The sequence below is a fragment of the Brachionichthys hirsutus genome, chromosome 2, assembly GCF_040956055.1.
Source record: "Brachionichthys hirsutus isolate HB-005 chromosome 2, CSIRO-AGI_Bhir_v1, whole genome shotgun sequence".
Classification (NCBI taxonomy): Eukaryota; Metazoa; Chordata; class Actinopteri; order Lophiiformes; family Brachionichthyidae; genus Brachionichthys; species Brachionichthys hirsutus.
Window position 1 is genome coordinate 12,491,702 of NC_090898.1, and position 19,323 is coordinate 12,511,024.

At 46.2% G+C, this 19,323-nt stretch overlaps 3 protein-coding genes across 7 annotated transcripts in view; 2 read left to right on the forward strand and 1 right to left on the reverse strand.

Annotated features, from left to right (window-relative positions):
• The window catches only part of iqsec1a (IQ motif and Sec7 domain ArfGEF 1a), a 57,971-nt gene extending 47,505 nt beyond the window's left edge, over positions 1–10,466 (forward strand). For all 5 annotated transcript variants that reach the window (XM_068752557.1, XM_068752566.1, XM_068752541.1 and 2 more), the window contains 13 exons: positions 1,104–1,383; positions 1,957–3,236; positions 3,445–3,606; positions 3,815–3,937; positions 4,326–4,492; positions 4,616–4,755; positions 5,254–5,283; positions 5,923–6,048; positions 6,140–6,239; positions 6,484–6,645; positions 6,921–7,097; positions 8,687–8,736; positions 9,948–10,466. In XM_068752557.1, the coding sequence (XP_068608658.1) occupies positions 1,104–1,383; positions 1,957–3,236; positions 3,445–3,606; positions 3,815–3,937; positions 4,326–4,492; positions 4,616–4,755; positions 5,254–5,283; positions 5,923–6,048; positions 6,140–6,239; positions 6,484–6,645; positions 6,921–7,097; positions 8,687–8,736; positions 9,948–10,466 (3,316 nt within the window). The remainder of the gene's footprint in view (positions 1–1,103; positions 1,384–1,956; positions 3,237–3,444; positions 3,607–3,814; positions 3,938–4,325; positions 4,493–4,615; positions 4,756–5,253; positions 5,284–5,922; positions 6,049–6,139; positions 6,240–6,483; positions 6,646–6,920; positions 7,098–8,686; positions 8,737–9,947) is intronic.
• Positions 10,467–14,306: 3,840 nt separating this feature from the next.
• Positions 14,307–15,266, forward strand: gp9 (glycoprotein IX platelet). The gene has a single exon (XM_068752585.1). The coding sequence runs from the start codon at positions 14,310–14,312 to the stop codon at positions 15,084–15,086; it is 777 nt and encodes a 258-aa protein (XP_068608686.1). The 5' UTR covers positions 14,307–14,309; the 3' UTR covers positions 15,087–15,266.
• Positions 15,267–16,267: 1,001 nt separating this feature from the next.
• On the reverse strand, positions 16,268–19,144 carry LOC137908223 (haloacid dehalogenase-like hydrolase domain-containing 5). The gene is made up of 8 exons (XM_068752596.1): positions 18,881–19,144; positions 17,974–18,177; positions 17,746–17,858; positions 17,564–17,657; positions 17,438–17,471; positions 17,131–17,305; positions 16,843–17,031; positions 16,268–16,689 (listed from the first exon to the last, which is right to left on the reverse strand). The coding sequence occupies exons 1-8, from the start codon at positions 19,007–19,009 to the stop codon at positions 16,293–16,295; spliced, it is 1,335 nt and encodes a 444-aa protein (XP_068608697.1). The 5' UTR covers positions 19,010–19,144; the 3' UTR covers positions 16,268–16,292.
• Positions 19,145–19,323: the final 179 nt, after the last annotated feature.

Sequence of the window (19,323 nt, forward strand, 5' to 3'; positions counted from 1 at the left end):
GCAAAACAAATTACCGCAGCACATATTTCCGTGCTTTTCCTTCTGCACGACAATGATCAAACCGGCCTAAACAAGCGACTGGGGAGACGGTAGAAGAACGAAACTGGGGTTGAGGGAGTGAGCGCCTAATGAAGGAAAGTTGATTGTGTACACTGCAGGGGTGTGTCGTGTCACAGCTCGGACACATTAGACAAAGAATGTTCCGTACCACAAAGGGTGAGAAATGTCCATCGGTGTGATGACAGCCATTCAGCAGATGAGCACAACACACACGCAGATCGTAGCTGTGAGAGACTGCTGAAGTTGTGTTTGCTCATTTCATCTCTGAACTGGACTTTGTAATGTGTATTGAACCGGTGTGTCACTGCTCAAGCAAACATGATGCAACGCCCATTTGCCCCTGATTGGCCCTTTGAGGTGGCATGAACTTCAGCGTCCTGGAGCAGGGTCTGCACTCTGGACTTGCCTGATGTAAGGATGGACAGGATCTGGAGGAAGAGTTGGCAATTCATAGAAAGAAAAGGTTCTTTACGCAATAAGCGATCGTCTCGCGCCGTGGCAGAATGTGAGAGTGAGTGAGTAGCTTCATGTTTTATTTGCATTTAAATGGCTATAAAGCGACACCAAGTGCAACAGATGACTGGGTATGTTTAATGTCTGGAGTGTCATGATGTGTCTGGTTTTTTTTTATGTCTTTGAATGTAGCGCGGTTAAATCTACAGCAGCAGATTTTCTATGGGTCTTGTGCACCTTGCAGCGTCATGCTATATATGGTAAAGCTGTAGAATCAGCACATTCCAGAGAACGGCCACGTTCCTTTGGCACAGACTGAAGTTCTGTTCTGTAATGCCGTCCTTCACAGTCCTGCACAGTGCTCAAGAGAGACCATGCAGTGACTAAGACCTACTGTAGTTTATAAAAGCTTAGGCCATTAGTCGCTGAATTAAAGCTACTTTTCACTCTGGAATTTTATAAGACGGATCACGACGATGTCTGCAATTCATGTTATTCATTTAATCTCATTCTGGCTCTAAAACAATTGTGTAATTTGTGCAGGGGAAAGGAGCGATATCTCTTACAATCCCTTTGCCTTCTTGTTGCAGTGTGGAAGGGGATGGACGGCCGAACGACAGTGGCCACTCCCTGGATGGCGGAGCCAGCTATGGTCAGGGCCCGGTGACTCACGGCTCGGCCATCAGCCCAGACCGATTTGAGAGCCCGCTTTACAGTCACGGGGTCCAACCTGGTCCGCAGAGACCCCGCCGGCCCAAGCTCCAGCACTCGCAATCCATCCTCCGAAAGCAGGCTGAAGAAGAGGCCATCAAGAGGTCCCGTTCCCTCTCTGAGAGCTATGAACTCTCTGCTGACCTCCAGGACAAACAGGTATGTCAAAGTAGCCTGGCTGAATACTTTACCAAGGAGGTTCTGTTTTTAATGCTGTATTTTCCCATTTACTTATACTGGAGGCTTTCTCAAAAAACTATATCTTGTAAAATATACATTCGATTCACTCACATAAAGGGGTCCGATCATGCTAAATGTCTTCTGGATCTGATCCAAAATGAGGTCAGGAAAAAATATTAAATTTTGACATTGAAAACCTCATTAATGGATTCAAAAATCTGTTAAAAATACACATCAACTCTGATTCGCTTTCACTCTACAAGGTTGGAAAGATACCAAGAATGATCCGTATCGCCACGTGGACGGTTTAAATCCAATTACGAGGGGAATGAGCTGCTTGGCAGAGGTCTGCGCTCTCTGAGTGCTTTTCTGGTTCTCTTAATTTTTTTGTTTGTGGGTTATTTATCCGATATTGTATCAGGTACAAAGAAAAACAGAAAAACAGAAAAATGACTGGTAGCTGGGATGAACAAGTTATCAGCGACATTCAAGAACATTAAAATTATATCACCAGTATGTGCAGTTTCAATCAATGTCCTCCGTTTCCCGAAGGTGGAGATGCTGGAGCGTAAATACGGCGGACGATTCATAACGCGGCATGCGGCCCGCACCATCCAGACAGCCTTCCGCCAGTATCAGATGAACAAGAACTTTGAACGTCTCAGGAGCTCCATGTCTGAGAACCGCATGTCCAGGCGCATTGTGCTCTCCAACATGAGGATGCAACTCTCATTCGAAGGCCCCGAGAAAGTGCACAGCTCCTACTTTGAAGGGCGGCAGGTGTCCATGACGGAGGACGGCGCCCCGCTGTCAATGGTGCAGTCTGAATGTGGAGATATCGAGGTCCACCAGCAGGCTAACATGGCATCCCACGCGGCCCCGCAGGGTGACCTGACGGATGCCATCACGGAGCTGGAGGACGCCTTTTCGAGGCAGGTCAAATCTCTGGCGGAGTCTATTGATGATGCGCTGAACTGCCGCAGCCTCCAGGGGGATGAGGGTCCCGACCCGGAGGCCACGAGCGGCTCTAAGGTGGAGCGGGAAACGCCCTATCAGGCGAAGTCCCGCCGCAGGGCGCCTGGACGCTTGCGTGATGATGCTATGGCATCCTACAGTGACGTTACCCTCTTCATCGACGAGGAGGACATGCCCCCTTCTCTTGCTCTCACGAGGTCCGGAGAGCAGCCCTCTAGCACAGAGTCAGACTTGCGGTTGCGGTCAGTCAACTCCTCCCACGAGTACTGGCCTATTGACCCCAAAGATGAAGGTCGTGACACGGACACGAGCTGCCGCAGCACTCCTTCTCTGGAGTGTCAAGAGCAGCGTCTCAGAATGGACCATCTTCCTCTGTTGACCATAGAACCTCCGAGCGACAGCTCTGCGGAGCTCAGCGACCGCTCTGACCGCGGCTCGGTCACACGGCCGCCTGCGTATGAACCACATGGCCACATCGTAACGTCATCCCAGGCGAGCCCTAAGCACATCATTCACGGACCCCCGCCGCGAGCTCCCCCCCGCGACGACGACGCCCCTCTGCGCCATCGCCACCGCCAGCTGGAGAGCCACTTGGCCATAAACGGCTCAGCCAACAGGCAGAGCAAGTCCGAATCGGACTTCTCTGACGGGGACAACGACAGCATCAACAGCACCTCCAACTCCAATGACACCATCAACTGCAGCTCGGAGTCCTCCTCCAGGGACAGCCTACGAGAGCAGGCGCTCAGCAAGCAAACGTACCACAAAGAGACTCGCAACAGCTGGGACTCGCCCATCTTCAGTAACGATGTGATCCGGAAGAGGCACTACCGAATCGGCCTGAATCTCTTCAACAAGTAGGTGCACGGCCCTGAGAGGAGCCGTTACTCATTACAAATTGTCATTTGCCGAGTTAATGTCAAATGCAAAGCTGTCTGAGTGCGGCAGATCTATGTGCGTCGGACTGCAACGGGCACAAGATAAAGTTAATCATCTTTAACAAACTCACTTTGAGAATTTACTGATGTGTGGAAATGCTGTTTTTCTAATTGTTGGATTTATCAGGAAACCAGAGAAGGGCATCCAGTACCTGACCGAGAGGGGATTCATCCCCGACACACCTGTTGGTGTGGCTCACTTCCTGCTGCAGAGGAAGGGGCTGAGCAGGCAGATGATTGGAGAATTTCTGGGCAATCGGCAGAAACAGTTCAACAGAGATGTCTTGGAGTAAGTCGCCCCCCCCCACGCTCCTCTCACATCTTTCCCACTTAGTTAGATAAAAGTGAAGGAAATGTGCTTCCGTTTAGGAAAACATTTATTTTAACAAATTCAGAAAAGATGGTATGTAAAAAACAAAACAAAAAAAGTTTCTATTTCTATATAAATGTCACGTCTTCACGTTTCTTTTTCTCTATCTCTATCTGTTATGCATCAGCTGCGTGGTAGACGAAATGGACTTCCAGGGCATGGAGCTGGACGAGGCTCTCAGGAAATTTCAGAACCACATCCGCGTTCAGGGTGAAGCCCAGAAGGTGGAGCGGCTCATCGAAGCCTTCAGGTCTGTGCAAGACGTTCACCCAAAGCCCGCTTTTCTGTCTCTAGCAGATGATTACTCGGAGGAAAAACCGATCGAGTTGCTGATTTCAGGAAAGAGGTTGCTAAACAAGAGTCTGTGCAATGATCAATGAAACATTCAAACTATAAAGCTTATTTGTGTATCCAACACATTTGATACATATTTCCTTAAAATATTTTGCTAAAACAGTACAATTTTCTTCTTTCTTTTTTTTATAATGCTGTTAATAATTTATGTAAATTTAGGTTTCTGTACAGACATTCCTGCTGGGTTTACTCTAAAGATAATTATTCTGTATTTTTTTTCGTATCGTCAGTTTTTGTTATCAGAGGTCGTTTCTAAGGTGAGATGTTTCATATTCTGTCTCCAGCCAGCGATACTGCATCTGCAACCCCACGGTGGTGCGGCAGTTCAGAAATCCTGACACCATCTTCATCCTGGCTTTCGCCATCATCCTCCTCAACACTGATATGTACAGCCCCAACGTCAAACCTGAGAGGAAGATGAAGCTGGAGGACTTCATTAAGAACTTAAGAGGTAGCAAACAAATATTTTATTCTTCTTGTCCTGTTTTTCCCACATTGACGTTCTGGCACAGTGCATTTTCGACGACTCCCGCTGTGCGCCGTGCAGTAAATGCCGCTCTCCTCTCTGTGCCAGGTGTGGATGACGGGGAGGATATCCCTCGGGAGACTCTGGTCGGCATCTACGAGAGGATCCGTAAGCGAGAGCTCAAGACCAATGAAGACCACGTCTCACAGGTGCAGAAGGTCGAGAAGCTCATCGTTGGAAAGAAACCAGTGAGTGTTGCTTAGTTTCTACCACATTTTTTTCTGCCACATTGTTTTACATTATTCTGAAGGCAGGGGTGTCATGTGTGAAGGTTGAAAGCGGGATTAACCCCATGCAGCCTTGCACTGAGGAACACCGTGCTTGGAGGACCGTGTTGCAGCTGGTTTCCAGCAGTGTGGATGGGTTGCTGATCCCGTAACAATTTAATGCACTCATTTATAATGCCTTGTTTCCATTTACGTGCAGAATTTTATAGCGAGAAAGCTCTCTGCAGCTGTATAGAACAACTAAATAGGAGTTACTCCAGAGGAGGATCTTCATTACGGATGTACTCTGGGTTTAACAGCAGAGGAGAAGGAGCGTGCGTCTTAGTGGCTATGGATGCACAGACTGCAAGGGCAAATCCTTCAATGCTCTTAGATTAAAATGAGATTACTATGCACCGTTTCAGAGGCAAGAGTGACTAAACGCGTGCTTATAATGTTTGTTTTCCCCTCCCATCGTAGATTGGATCGCTCCACCATGGCCTCGGATGTGTGAGTAGGCGACATATTCATGAATATTGCTTGTATTTAATCATTTCTAATGCTCAGAGGTAGTTTTCTGTTTGAGATAGTTTTAAGAGGCAGTACATTTTGCCCTTGAAGTTCCTCTTCTGAAAAGTGAGACAGTCATTGCTGTAGCCCGGAGGCAGAAGCAACAGTCTCAGTACAATGTCAATCCCCAACTCCTGTGATGTGCTGACCTAGAAATAGGAATACAATATTTAGTAATGCATAAATAATTTTATGGTATATTTGCTTTGGCAGATACTTGTTCTAAAGGTTTGCCAACGCTTGCGCTACCATAGCAACATTACTTATGATTTATTTATTTATTATTCCTGCTATAATGCAAGACAATATTTTGTCTTTTTTTAATATATATAAATATATATATATAAACTTGTGCTGTTCTTATATTAAAACATTTCAAGAGCAGTGGAAATAATTAAAAGCAATAAGAACAAAGGATAAGAATGTGTTGCTTTTCTTTCCCATATCTGACAATAAACTTTCAAGCAACTTAATACGCTTGGATTTTATGACCAAAACCAGAATTTAAGCAGTAATCTTAAACGGTAGTCGCTGCGAGGACTGTAAAACTCACATGTGCTGTTTGCGTCCTCCTTGAAGGTGCTGTCACTTCCCCATCGCCGGCTGGTGTGTTACTGCCGCCTGTTTGAGGTGCCGGATCCCAACAAGCTGCAGAAGCTCGGCCTGCATCAGCGAGAGATCTTCCTGTTCAATGACCTCCTAGTGGTAAAAGCCCCCCCCCCCCCCCCCCCCGTCCCAGGTCCCCGTCCCTCCCATTCAGACCAACCCTTAAATTGTTGTCTCTGCATGGTTTCAGGTAACAAAGATATTCCAGAAGAAGAAGAACTCTGTGACGTACAGCTTCAGAGTGTCTTTCTCTCTGTACGGGATTCAAGTCATGCTCTTTGAAAGCCAATGTAAGTTTCTTTTCCTTTTGTTCTGTCTTAATCCCGGGCGGCATGTTTGCTGACATACATGGTTTGATTTAGCAAAGTAGTGCGTCCCGAAAGAACGAGAATTCAAACCAACAATTGTTGGTTCTTTGACATTGTTTATTCTTTCCCATTTCAGTTCCGATCTTCCGATCCATCCGATGCGCTTTAACTTTGGTTTTGATCGACCTTTGTTTCAATGTCTTTCTTCTTTTTGCCCTTGTCCCAGATTACCCAAATGGAATCAGGCTTACATCAGCGATACCAGGCGCAGACATCAAAGTCCTGATTAACTTTAACGCGCCCAACCCCCAGGACCGCAAAAAGTTCACCGACGACCTACGAGAGTCCATCGCAGAGGTCCAGGAGATGGAGAAATACCGAATAGAGTGTGAGCTTACCTTTTCCCTTCTCCCATCCCCCCTCTTTGTCGACCTCGGGCTGTGCAAAGTCGGCACGGTGCATGGTCCTCATTACTGAACTGTGGAACTTTGAATTTTCAAGTTCAAAGGATGGCTCACAGAGAAGGGAGAGCATTGTTTGGGAACATTCGAAAAGGCAATTGAATTGTGGACGAGTCTCGGATGTCAGATAATATGTGTCTCCCTGGCCGGAGGGAAATGTAAAACCGCAGTCGCTGCATATTATGCTTGCTTCTTACCACAGCGGAGCTGGAGAAGCAGAAGGGGGTGGTGAGGCCCAGCATGTCGCAGAGCTCCGGCCTGAAGAAGGACGCCGGCAACGGGAGCATGAACCGCGGCAGCCTGGACGACACCTACGCCATGGGTGAGGGCCTGAAGAGGAGCGCCCTCAGCAGCTCCCTGCGGGATCTCTCGGAAGCAGGTACAGGCTGAAGGCTTTTTTTTTTTTGCTTCCTGATGATGCTCTGCTTCTGTCATCCACCTTCTGCGATGATGTCAAGGGGATAAAAATAGCAAAATGTTTCATGGCACCATACATTGACTTTTAGTGTTCTAGCTCACTCATGATTGGATGGCTTGGTCTGGACGGGGGCGTGTTTCGATGTTACGCCTCATCTGCGTATTTTGTATTAGAGAGATTTAAGAGTTTCTTCGCCTGTTTCCTCTTCAAAGACTGAATGCAAACCTATTTGAGAAGGTCTTTTCAGCGATGAATGAAATTGGACGAGGCAGCTCTCACCTCTGAGTTCATTTCTGATCGTTTCCATTCGCGTTTTAATCATTGCTTTTATAAGTCAGTCGTTTTTTTGCAGCCCTGCGTTTATTTCATCCACAGACATTTCAGGATTATTTTACGGTTTCTTCTCTCAAAGTATACGTGCGGGCAAAATAAGCCGGCGCTGATCTGTGCTATCCTGAAGCAGAAGCGAGATCAAGATTTAATCTCAGACCTGGTGTTAAAAATCATTTCACATCCATGTATATCAGTGTTTAACACGGCTGCCCCCTTCTCTGAAGCGAAAATGCATTTTCATTCATGACAGATCAGGGCTGTGTGAAGTTATCGAGTGATTAGCTCGATAACAAAATGAAATCCAGTCTGGGGGTCTGCCTCGCTGTCGGTGATGTGATGCACAATGTTCGATGGGTCAGCCAGCGAAGACGTTGGTCGAAGCTCTCCGCCCTTCTGTCTCCTGGACTTTTTGCGATGCAGGACGTGGCATGTCAGAGGGGCCATTTTTGTTACGTGTTTTCTTTTTCCTTTCCTGCCATACTCCCATTCCATGTGTATTTACTGTGTTATTTACATACACATCAGGTGTTTTCCTGTATATGTGTGATTATTGGTCATGTATCATTGGCTGAATGTACCTAACAACGGCAAGAGTGCTCTGTTTGCCCTCAGACCTGTATATGCCTGTACATCCCATGTGCAACAACCACCACTGTATTGCTTTAGATGTGCCTCCTCCTCTGTGACAGATACTGAGACCGGCTTTCTTTCTTTCTTTTTATTTTTGGGCCAACCGTGACCCAAATCTATACCTTGTGACAACATTAAAGAAGGAGTTGTCATATTTTATTGAGTGAAAAAAGATCAAACCGATGAAAAATGTGCATCAATACTATTCAAAGGTTTTAGAAATAGCCTGCAAGCTTTTATCTAAAATGTCCAAAAGGATAAAAGGCCTGATGTTGTTCAAGGAGTCCTTACATTTCTTTTTGTAGCATTACTTGACTGAACCTCGAGTTCAAAGTGCGTTTTAGAGTTCAGTGAAATTTCAATGCAGCTTTAGCGTTCGATCTGTCACTACACGGTCAGCCTCAGTGCCCCTCCCCCCCCCCCTGCCACCCCATCACCCTACCAGGCCTGAACGCGCTCGTCCCATCCCGCCCATATTTGGACCTTACTCACAGTCACGACCCACTGCACTGCCCCCTACGGGTCTGACGGGCGGCGTAGACCTCTGTTGTCGATCTCTAATCTGTGGTATTGCATGTCTCGGGCAGGCAAGCGGGGGCGTCGCAGCAGTGCAGGATCACTAGACAGCAATATGGAAGTAAGTTGGAAGCAGCTGGTATCTAAGCTACTCTATGTAATGATGTGCACTGTGAAAACACACCATTTATTGTTTTGGTCTTACACCGCCTTTGCTTCATAGACTCAGTCCATTTGTTTGGATCATTTATTTTTCCTCCTGGGGTTCCTTATATCCTGCCTGCCTTAGTTAGCGTGCATGCATGGGTTGCCTGCCTCTGATCCTGCCCCCTTTGTGGAAGCCAGAGATCTCCTGTTTTGGTCATGCCATATGACCAATATGCACTTTATCACCAGACAAGCATGACTCTACTAATCCCTCCTCTGATCCTTCCCCTTGTCTCCGTCTTTCATTCAGTCACGTCATTTGGTTGTTTCTCTGTTTTAGCTCGCTGAGACGCGAGGATGTTGTACGTCTCCTGCAGCCCCTCTCTCCGCACGGTGGACTTTCTTTTTCCACTTATCCAGAGCTTCTCTTAAATGCCGGACGGTTCAGGGAGGGAGGGAGGGAGGTCTACCCGTAAAGATGTGGATTTCATTCATTCAACTTTCCCTCATTTCACGTGTCCATGAAAGACGGCATACAGACTTTTTTTTCCGGTTGTAGATGAATAGATGAAGCCTGTGCCAACGGAAAGGATATTTTGTTTTTATTTTTGGAAAGAATTGGATAATGAGCATTGTTTTACCCAGAAAGGAGGGGGTAGGGAGGGGGGGGGGTTGTTGTGAAGTCTGAACACAAGACTTTAGGCCCTCCTGCCTTCTGAGTTGAATGCTAAAGTGTGGACTGTCACGCCCCGTGCATGTGGAAACTACGCCTCCAATGATTATAACAACTTGCATGTGTGGCTCTTTTTTGGCACACTGACTGCAACGAGAATGAAATGTGTTCTCTCTCCTTGATAACATTCTTCGGTCTGCTCTGACAGTGTTCGTGTTATCACCGTTGTTATAGATCCACTGTTTGGACCCAGTCACTTTCTCCTCTGAGTATCGGCTCCCTTCATCTTGAAGCTGAAATATTCCGAGTGTTGCTGCTGCCTACCATGAAAACATTTTTAGTTTCTCATTTGCATGTCCGACAACATTTTGCTACTTGTTTATCTGAAATAAGACAAATTGAATTCATCCTGCTGGTGCCTTGTAGCGGCAGATTAACAGTTGTGCAGCAGCACTTGCTGTGTCTGACAGACGTGCCATTACCTTTCTTCCCCCCCCCCCCCCCCCCTACAGGGGTCCATCATTAGCAGCCCACACACACGCCGGAGAACCACCACGCCGCGTGAGGACACACCCCGTGGCCATCCCTCCATCCCAAACGCAGCATCCACCTCCATCCTTGGGTCGCTCTTTGGCAGCAAGCGGGGCAAACCGCCATCGCAGGCCCACTCGGCCTTGCCTCCGCCTGGTCAGCCGACGCTCATATCCCACAAGCCCCACCCGACCAACCTGCACCACACGGCACAGGGCGTACATGCAGTGCAGGGCCAACACCACGGCCACCACTCTCACTACTGCCAGGCACCACAGAACCCACCGCCTTACCACCACCACCACCACTACCACCCGCCAGCCCACACGCAGCACCACCAGCACCCGGCGTACAACTCGCATGCACACCCACAGGGCCATTCGCAGCACAGTCATTACAGCCAGCAGTCCCAGCATGCAACTCACCACCACAGTCAGCAAGTGGGTCCGGCACCTGGCGGACCCAAACCCAAACACAGTGGCATCAGCACCGTAGTGTGATGCTCCTAGCGCCGAGGGGAGGAGCGAGGAGGGAACTCACTGAAGGAGGGACAGCTGCTTACACCAAAGGGACTGACGGCGTGACTCTATGGCCTGTCCACTGTGTTTTACTGCTGCTGTGATGGGGGTTAGTCGCACGCAGTCACCTTTTTCACCTCCAGGTCCAACTAATATGCAGGATGGAAACCGGACTCATATCTTCCACCAGGGGCCTTTTACTAGATTGCCTCATATTTGGCCCGGCCAAATCGGGGCATCGTGGAGTTTCTATACAGGAAGAGCCTCTATGTTTTCCACACACACTGCCCAGCCGCAATGGCTGTAGAGAAAATGTCCTTGCCGAGCCGCTCGTCACTGTTTCGTTCCCTTCAAAGAGCCCGTCTCCGCTTCGCATAATCACGAGGACCGACGGGCCTGAGACGAGAACGAGACGACTGTTTCCTCTGCGGCAACGATGGCATACTTTCTTTCTGTACTTTGGTTTGCAGATCCTACCATCATATGAATGCAATTTGCCGTCTCCTCCCATAGAGCACACGTGTTGTGAAAAATATAATCATTTCACACTAACTTAAATCAAAGGACGCGTCGGCCGTCTCGGTCATTGTAGCTCTAGCGCTGTATTTACTGTAGATGACAGCTGTATGTGTGTTGTCTCCTAGCTCTCATAAGTAAATGTGCCAATTATTAATGCATAATCTATTTAGTCCAGACTTCATGTACAGTATATTGTGCGTCAAGTAAGTTGTAAGATTATACTTGCAATTATTATTATCAGCAAAAATGAATTCTATCAGTATTACGCTGACTCTGTGGTAACAGGATGTAGATCTGAAGTGAACTCCCGATTGGTGTGGCCGATAATCTCTATTGGAATTTATTTTGGCGGGTTTTTTGGCTTTCAAATGGAGCCTCTGGATGGCAGCTGTTGCATATGGGCCACAAAATGCTGTGTTATCGCAGCTGAAGCCTCAAAACAGACGCCCCCCCCCCCCAACCCTCACGAACTTCAAACAATAGGACAATTTCTTCACGCACACTTGGATGCTGAGTTCATATTGCAGATGGGCCCACAGAACGCGCCGAACATGTGTTAGTCTCGTTTGCCTTTAACGTATATGCAATGGCTGCTTTTCTCGACTCTTCAAATGAAAAACCAAAATCTTTTTTCCTTGTTTTAGCTTCTTGGAAATCACCGACAAAATCTGTTGTTATACAATGAAGTTTTTTCTTCTTTCTTTCATCCTGTGCAATATCTTTGTACTGATTTTGTACATTAAGAACAAGGTGTCCCTCCCAATGTATGTGGTTTTTTTTCTGTCTTTCTTTCCCCATGTTGGGTCCATTATTTATTTATTTTTGCTTTTGACCCTGTCAGAGACTTTTTCTTTAAATTAATTTGTGGCTGTCCTTGTGGTTTCATGAGAGCTACATGCTTGGAGTTCAGTGGAATGTCTAGTTAGTGATTTTTGCATGTAATGTTATTAACGTGAGGCGATCCTCTGCACATTCGTATAACAAATCAGTGTTACCATAGAAAGTTTTAAGTGCAATCATGTTCAGAAAATGCAGCCTTGTACAGAAAGAGGAAGTCTGTTATCTTATTGTCCAGGATGAGATTCAGGAGAAAAAAAACAAACACACTTCCCCCCCCCCCCCCTCCATGTAAGAATATATAAATACGTACACATTACAAAATGGAAAGAGGAATGTGTGTATATATTTTAATAAAAGGAATTTGCTTCTCTTCAGATTGAACAGAAATATTTTGCTGGATAAGCACATGTGGAGGAACACGTTCTGTTTTTTCAGGAAATACAATTATATTATACAAAATGCAAACTGAACAAAGGAACTTGTGTAAAGAATACCTTTGTACGTCCTACAAATAAGAGTCTATTCTAGTGTGTAAAAGTGTGACAGTAAACTGTTTGTCCCAATATTCAGGTTCTAAATGCATTTTAACATTCACAACTAAAATCATTACCATAAGTCAGGCTAATTTCCAAACATCTATCCTATGAATCAACGAGGAACGTTTAGATGACGGATATGTCGGATACATTTGAATGTCTTTTTCCACTGATTTCATATCTTTGCTATGATTCTGAAGTCTTTGGATACTGTTAAAAGGAGGAACCTGTTAATTTTGGTGTATGTTGAAGTCATTCTTTGTCAGGAAGTAGCATCATGTGTCCTCGTCACTGAGCTGATTGGAAGAAGAAGGGGGAAAAAAAACATATTTAATTTTGGTTATGGATCATTTGAAAATCCCTGATTTAACATGTTCTCATTCTGTGTTTGCCTTAATGTTACTGAAACTCCGAATGCATTTCATCAACAAAGCCATTGTGTAAAGTACAAAACATGAGGAACATTGCACTTCCGCTGCTGAGGGCTTTCGTAATGTAAATATGAGATCTCAATGTGCAAACTGTTGAACTGCATCGAAGGAGGTTTTGTCTTCATGGAGCTATAAAAGGGACCAAGACAGGGGTTAAAAGACTGTAAATAATGTGTGTATGATCCTATTCTGATGTGCATACATCACATCATTCATATGACATATTGAACATATCAACTGTCTCGGCCTTCACCTGTTTTGAACTGATGTTTGCTGTAGAATTCAAAAACAGACTGTTAGAAGGTTTGCTGCCATTTAGATCCAGCTCTCTCTTCATACCCCCCTTCAGAAAAAAGAAAAGAAAAAGAAAAGCCACACAAACATACACACTTTCATACATCCTGCTCTGCTGCAAGCTGTTCAGTCCGGAGACACGTTATAAAACAGAAAAAGAATGGCCTCATTTATATGTGCATTCTGTTTGTACAGTGAGTAGTGTGTCTGTAAGACCCCAGTTATTGTAAAACTTCAACTGTGACACTGTTCAGAACGCAAAATAAACAAATATATGACTTATGGTATGGATGTGTTTGGTGTATATTTACCGTTCTAAAACTGAAACAGTTTGGAAAACTAATCAAATACATATATTTTTTTGTATATTATTTATTGTATAAAAATCATGCTCGAGCATCTTCTCCTTCAGGAATCTACCTTCACGTAGTGTTGCAGTGTTTCCACTAGAGGGCGCAAATTAAAGCGCCTTCAAATAAACTGAAACCTGCGTGCTATTCTGCCCCCTATTGGCGAAGAGTATAACTGCTGCAGTTCCTGTTGGGGATCAACCAGCAAAAAAATGAATGTAAACTCTGTTTTGTCTTCTTTTATAATATCTCTTATTATCTATTATATTTCCGGACCGGTGTTCGGCAGTTTGTCGCGTCAGAATTTGCGTTTCTCGTCTCTATTCGGTTGTGCTTTTATTCAGGATTTTGACTTTCAAAATATCTCACAGGTAAATTCTAATTTAGAGTCTTCTCTGCGCCCCGTCATGTTTAGCGGTGACTAAGAGCTTCCCGCTGCCCCGTAGCTGCTGAAAGATTAATCCTTATCTCATGGCGCAGATGGATTTCCCTCAAGTAAAAAAAAAAAACAACGCCGTGCCTGCGCAGCGTCATTTGTGCGCTCCTCGTTTTGACGGTCGTCATTCTGCGCAAGCTGCGAAACAGGGCCGCCCGGACTTCAGGGGAAAGTTTCAAATAAAACACTGGAGGGAATATTTTGTGATGTTAAGATGACGCGCACAGCGAGAAGTACCGTGCAAGTCGGTTCAACTCTACAAGGTCTGTAATCCCTTTTATACACGCGTAAAGACGCGCGCGCGCGCATTTATTATTATTGGTATCTAAAACATTTGCGGTGCTCGTGACGTACGCAGACTTAAAATTACCGTGGAAACGGAAACCAAAAACACCTTTTTCTGATTCCGCAGTGACAGGATGCGCTCCGCTTTAAGGGTAGCGGTCGTCCTCCTCGCGGCCACGTCGCGCGCACGCACTTCCGGTCAGCCCTGCCTGTGTTCTGCCCTCCTCCCGGCTGGCCTGAAGGTGAACTGCAGCTTTTCACGCCTGGTGGAGCTGCCTCGTCTGCCCTCTGACACCAAGGAGCTGCACATGCGGCACAACCAGCTCACCTCAGTGCCTCCGGGCTTGTTTGACAGACTGGTCGGTCTGGAAAAGGTCTCGCTGGCTGGGAACCCCTTCCATTGTGACTGTAGGATCCAATACCTCAGGAACTGGTTGATCAAGAACCGGGATGTTGTGTCCGGGGAGCCCACGTGTGTGAGTCCGGGTCCTGTGGCTACGAAGGCCATCAGAGAACTCGGCGATGGCTACTTCTCAGTTTGTGCCCCGGCGAGCTGCACCGATGGGCTCTTTAACATCGTAATGGTGGCGATGCTGGGCTGCCTTCTCCTTCTTCTTCTACGGGCCGTGAAAGTAGCCAAAATGTCCTCCGTCACTCTGTACATGGACGAGAAACATTTGGGCATTGAGACGGACTCTTTGAAGCCCAAGCACAGGAGGAGGTTCCACGACGGGCCGCCGCAGGCCGGCCTGGACTCTGACACGCTTGCTTCTGTAGATCTAGAAAGGCCACTTATCAACATGGACCTGCTGCAACAAGTACTGCAAGTGCTGCACGAAAAGCACAACATAAAAATAACTCCACCCGAGGGACCGCTTGTGCAGCCGCAGCGGAATTCCAACAACACTTGAGGTCAGCGCGACAGGTTGCTTTTGGTTCCTTTCTTTGGGGGTCGGGGGGAATAAACTGGCTTTTAATAGCAAACCCGTGACAGCCGTGTGCATTTTATTTGTTTTTGTGTAACTACTTTCTCTGGACACAGTTTAACCTTATTTTATTCAGGGAGGGGTTCAAGGTCCCTGCAGGACACAACCAGAGACCCCGATAATGATGTTCTCATTCCAGATACACAGAAAGGATGTCGATAACGTCGTTGTGTTTGCACCTGATTGTTGCAACTGACCGAGGCTTCAGTTAGAAATGCAGCAATAGTCTTTAGATTTTGCACGATTTACATTAGTTTAACAACTGCAGAGTCCCAAACAAAAAGAGTGTGGAACATATTTAAGAGGAACGATGGCTTTTGTAGCCAAGTTTTAAGTCGTGGGTCATTCGAGCGCAATTTGAGCAACTATTCCTCATATTTGTAACTGAAAAGTGTAAAAGTCAACAAATGGTCGGAAATGGGGACAACGTGTTTTTTTATTGTTGGCATTGTACTTCTACCTTGAATAGATGCCCGCTTTTTGATTTTAAACTCTTGAAATTTAAAAATGAGCTTCTTTATTCTATAATAAACATGTCAGAGATAAGAACAGTAAATCTCAGGTCTGTGCAAATACTGGTCAGGACTGGACAAAATGCAGACACATCGTTGCTTACTGTACACGGATTTCTCTCTTATTCATGCATAGATTTTCCAGGATGAAATGAGTAAACAAGTGAATTAAATAAAACACGGCAAAAAGTAAATGGTCAAACATTATGCAAATATGCATCCTGAAAACAACTTTCGATTCCATTCATAATGAACATCAGGGGATTTGTAGTTTGCTAACCAGTACTATCATATATATATATATATATATTTATAAATACTTAGTAGGGTTCAGATAAGGCCGTTCTTGCAGTTTTCATAGTGAGAACAGTGATTAAAGACATAAACAGAAATGTCGCTGACAGTAACGTGATTTCTCTTCCCTTATGTTTCTCAGTGTTGACAGATTCAAAGATGATCTATATTCTATATGACATCGTGGCCCTGAAAAATGTTGGGAATATCCACAGTGTTAGGCTGCAACAGGTTTATTGATTGGCATACACAGGTTCAGTGATGTACTGCCCCCCCCACCCCCCCCCACCCCCACCTCTCTCAGCCCTCCCCCAGCGGCGTGAAGCTACTGAGGCACAAACTTTTCCTGCTCAAAGATCAGGTCGACGGCTTCCTCCACGTCCTGCACTATGTGGTCCGGATGCACCAGGACGGGGTCGAATCGGAAGTCCCGGTGCCCGTGGAAAACAGTTTCTTTGATGCAGCGACTTGCGTCAGATGGTACGTTTGCTTTGGGGTTGTAGACCCCCGTGCAGACCAGGACGGACTTACAGGAAGTGGCGGAAGGCAGTGCCAGCTCACTCTCCCAGACGACCTCAATGTCGTCTTCCTGGGGCATGGCGGCGGCGGAGCCCGTGGCGGCTGCCATCTTGGCGATGGCCTTGGAGTTCTTTGTCGCGAGCCTTTCCTCCAGGTGGCGGCTGTAGAGATTGGCTCCGTAGATGTCGGTCATAATGTTATCTCTGAAACGGAAGCGGTGAGAAGAATGTGCCCGTTTCTGTCCGTTTCTCAAAACGATACAGAAAACTCTCAGAGAAAAATCTTTCCACGCCTCCCAAGACCGTTGAGCAAAGCCCTCAGGCTAAACGTTGACAAGGCAAAACTTGGTGTCTTACCCTATAGCATAAAGGGACGTGATGGGCAGCTCCCATTGCCTCTGCATGGCCTGGCTTCGGATGAGGTACTCTGCAAAATGGTAGGTCAGCTCACTGGGTTTCCCCATGAGAGCTTCGTACTTCAGCTCTCTGCCCGTTATCTTCTTATAGATGTTCTCTAGACACACTAGGAATGTCCCGTGTCCAAACCTGGGACAAGAAATGTAGAGAACAAAAGGATATACATATTAATATAAAGTTGGCCAGCCTTTGAAATCTGCCCTGACAGTATTGCGTTCGAGGGCTGACCGAGGAGAATGCGCCTCTGCCATCCACATAAGGTCCATGTTGCAGGCCAGCAGGGGGAGGTGAGGCACCGTTTGGCTGTTCTGGGGGCCGCTGAGGTTACCGTTGGTCAACAGAATGTCGGTTATGAGCTGCAGATTGGTCTCCCATCTAACTGGTTCCCCGAACAGAATCACAGCTGAATGTAGAATTTAAGAGGTTAATGGAAAAAAAAAAAACTTTTAATAAAAAAACAAATCATTATTTTAAAAAGCAGATGTTTACAGCTGTGAGACAGACAGCTAATGAAGCACCAACAAAAGGTTCTTACCTTCCACCTCGGGGAGGCTGTGAACGGGATTGAACTGAAATAAAAGACGCGAGGCTGCGTGTGAATTTAGAGAAATTAGACGTGACGAGAATCCGAATCTTTCTGCACCAGCTTTAAATATCTTACCGGCAGCTTAGGTCTCCTGTTGTGATCCACCATGTCCAGCAATGGAAAGGATTCCCTGAGCATATCAATACTGACAACGTTCTTAAAGCCCAGACTAAAGGCAGAGTGTTAAGAAAAAAATAATAATGCAAACCTAATATGAATGAATCACAAAAAGAAAAAACAGAAAATCTTCAGGATACGTTTTAGCGATTTCCAGGATTGGCCCCTGTCCTGAAACTAGCACACACTTTTCATGAAACTTCTTAAACATCCTCAAAGGACTATGGGACATAATGACTTGATCTTGTGTAATCTGCAAATAGATCAGGTGTTAGGGGGGGGGGGGGGGGGGGGGGGGGGTTAATAGCATAAGTGACAAGGGACAAAAAGGCTTTAAGAGTCACGAAGCCTCCACAAACGTAACTCACAGATACCCCGAGGATGTGAGACAGCTGGTCAGCCTTCGTTTGTCGGAGACAATTCCCTGCATTTGTTACAAAAACAACCGGCACCACAAATTGTCCCTGAGAGTCCACCAACTTTTTGAAGGACTTTTTCGCAGCTGGGATTGGCATCCTTCCTCGCACCAGCACGCCATCGATGTCGAACAGGAGCCCAAAGCGAGGCTGTCTCTGCAGCGAGGGAAGAACAAGCGCAGGGTTGATCAGGCAAAATGAAAGCAAAAATAAAATGTGTCACGAAATAAGCAGCTCCAATGATGTGACTTTTGGAATGACACGGTGTCTCGCTTGACCACTAAATGCTGTAGATTAATGACAGGCGAGGAAACTGTCGTGTTATTCGACGTAAGGATTCATGCGACACATTGTAGAGCAACTCAGAAGCCATCAAAAGGCACCACTTTTAAGCACTATGAGGATGAACGGGTTAGAACTAGTGTGAACTGCCTGTGTGCTTTACAGATTATATAAGATTGTGCAGGAATCATAGTGTAATCGTTGATAATAACACAAGGGCGACAGTGCTCAGGTGAGACAACAGGTTCGTTGTTAGAATAAAAAACCCCAAACAATATGCTGCTATCTAAACATGTCAAATGTTTTCTTCTGCCGTTTGTCTTCTGAGAGATCAAACAACACAGTGCCCCCCCCCCCCGTGGGGTTTTCTAAAGCAGTAAACAGAGGGCCACATCTGCTGTTACGCCCGATCCCTTTTGTTGTTGCCAACGCATCCTCGATCTGAGAAAGTTGCAATCAACAATTCATTTCAGCAAAAAACAATCCGAAACTGGAGAAGACTGCTTTGCTAAAAAAATTAATAAAAAAAAAAGAAAAAATGCGTGTGGCGAGAAACAGAAACACGTCCAAGCCGTACCTTGCTGTTCGAATGAGTTCCGCAAAAGCCGCACCGGGAAGCAACAATCCCAGCTTTCGGTGCGGCCGGACGGTTAGCCAGGGTGTTCAGGCCCCGGTATAAAGACAAGAGTCCCCTCATCGGCTTCATTTATTACAGTGTTGTAAAGAGAGAGTTAAAATGGACACGTATAAATCATTAGACCGACTCGCCCTGGCTGGATTGTTGATGGGTTCTCGTCTATTCGACTCGGTGAGACGCTAAAGTAAAACGGGACAACGTGGATCTTCTGCTGCATCTCTGCCGGAACGGAAGCGCGTTTCTCTTTTTTCTGTGACGGCAGAGCGACAAGGTCGGCCGAGCAACCTGATTGGGTGGTGCTCGCTGCATTTGCCGCTTAGAGTTGCGTTTCAACGCTGATGATTGGTCAAAGGTAAAGGCAAACGCATTCCCTTTAACCAATC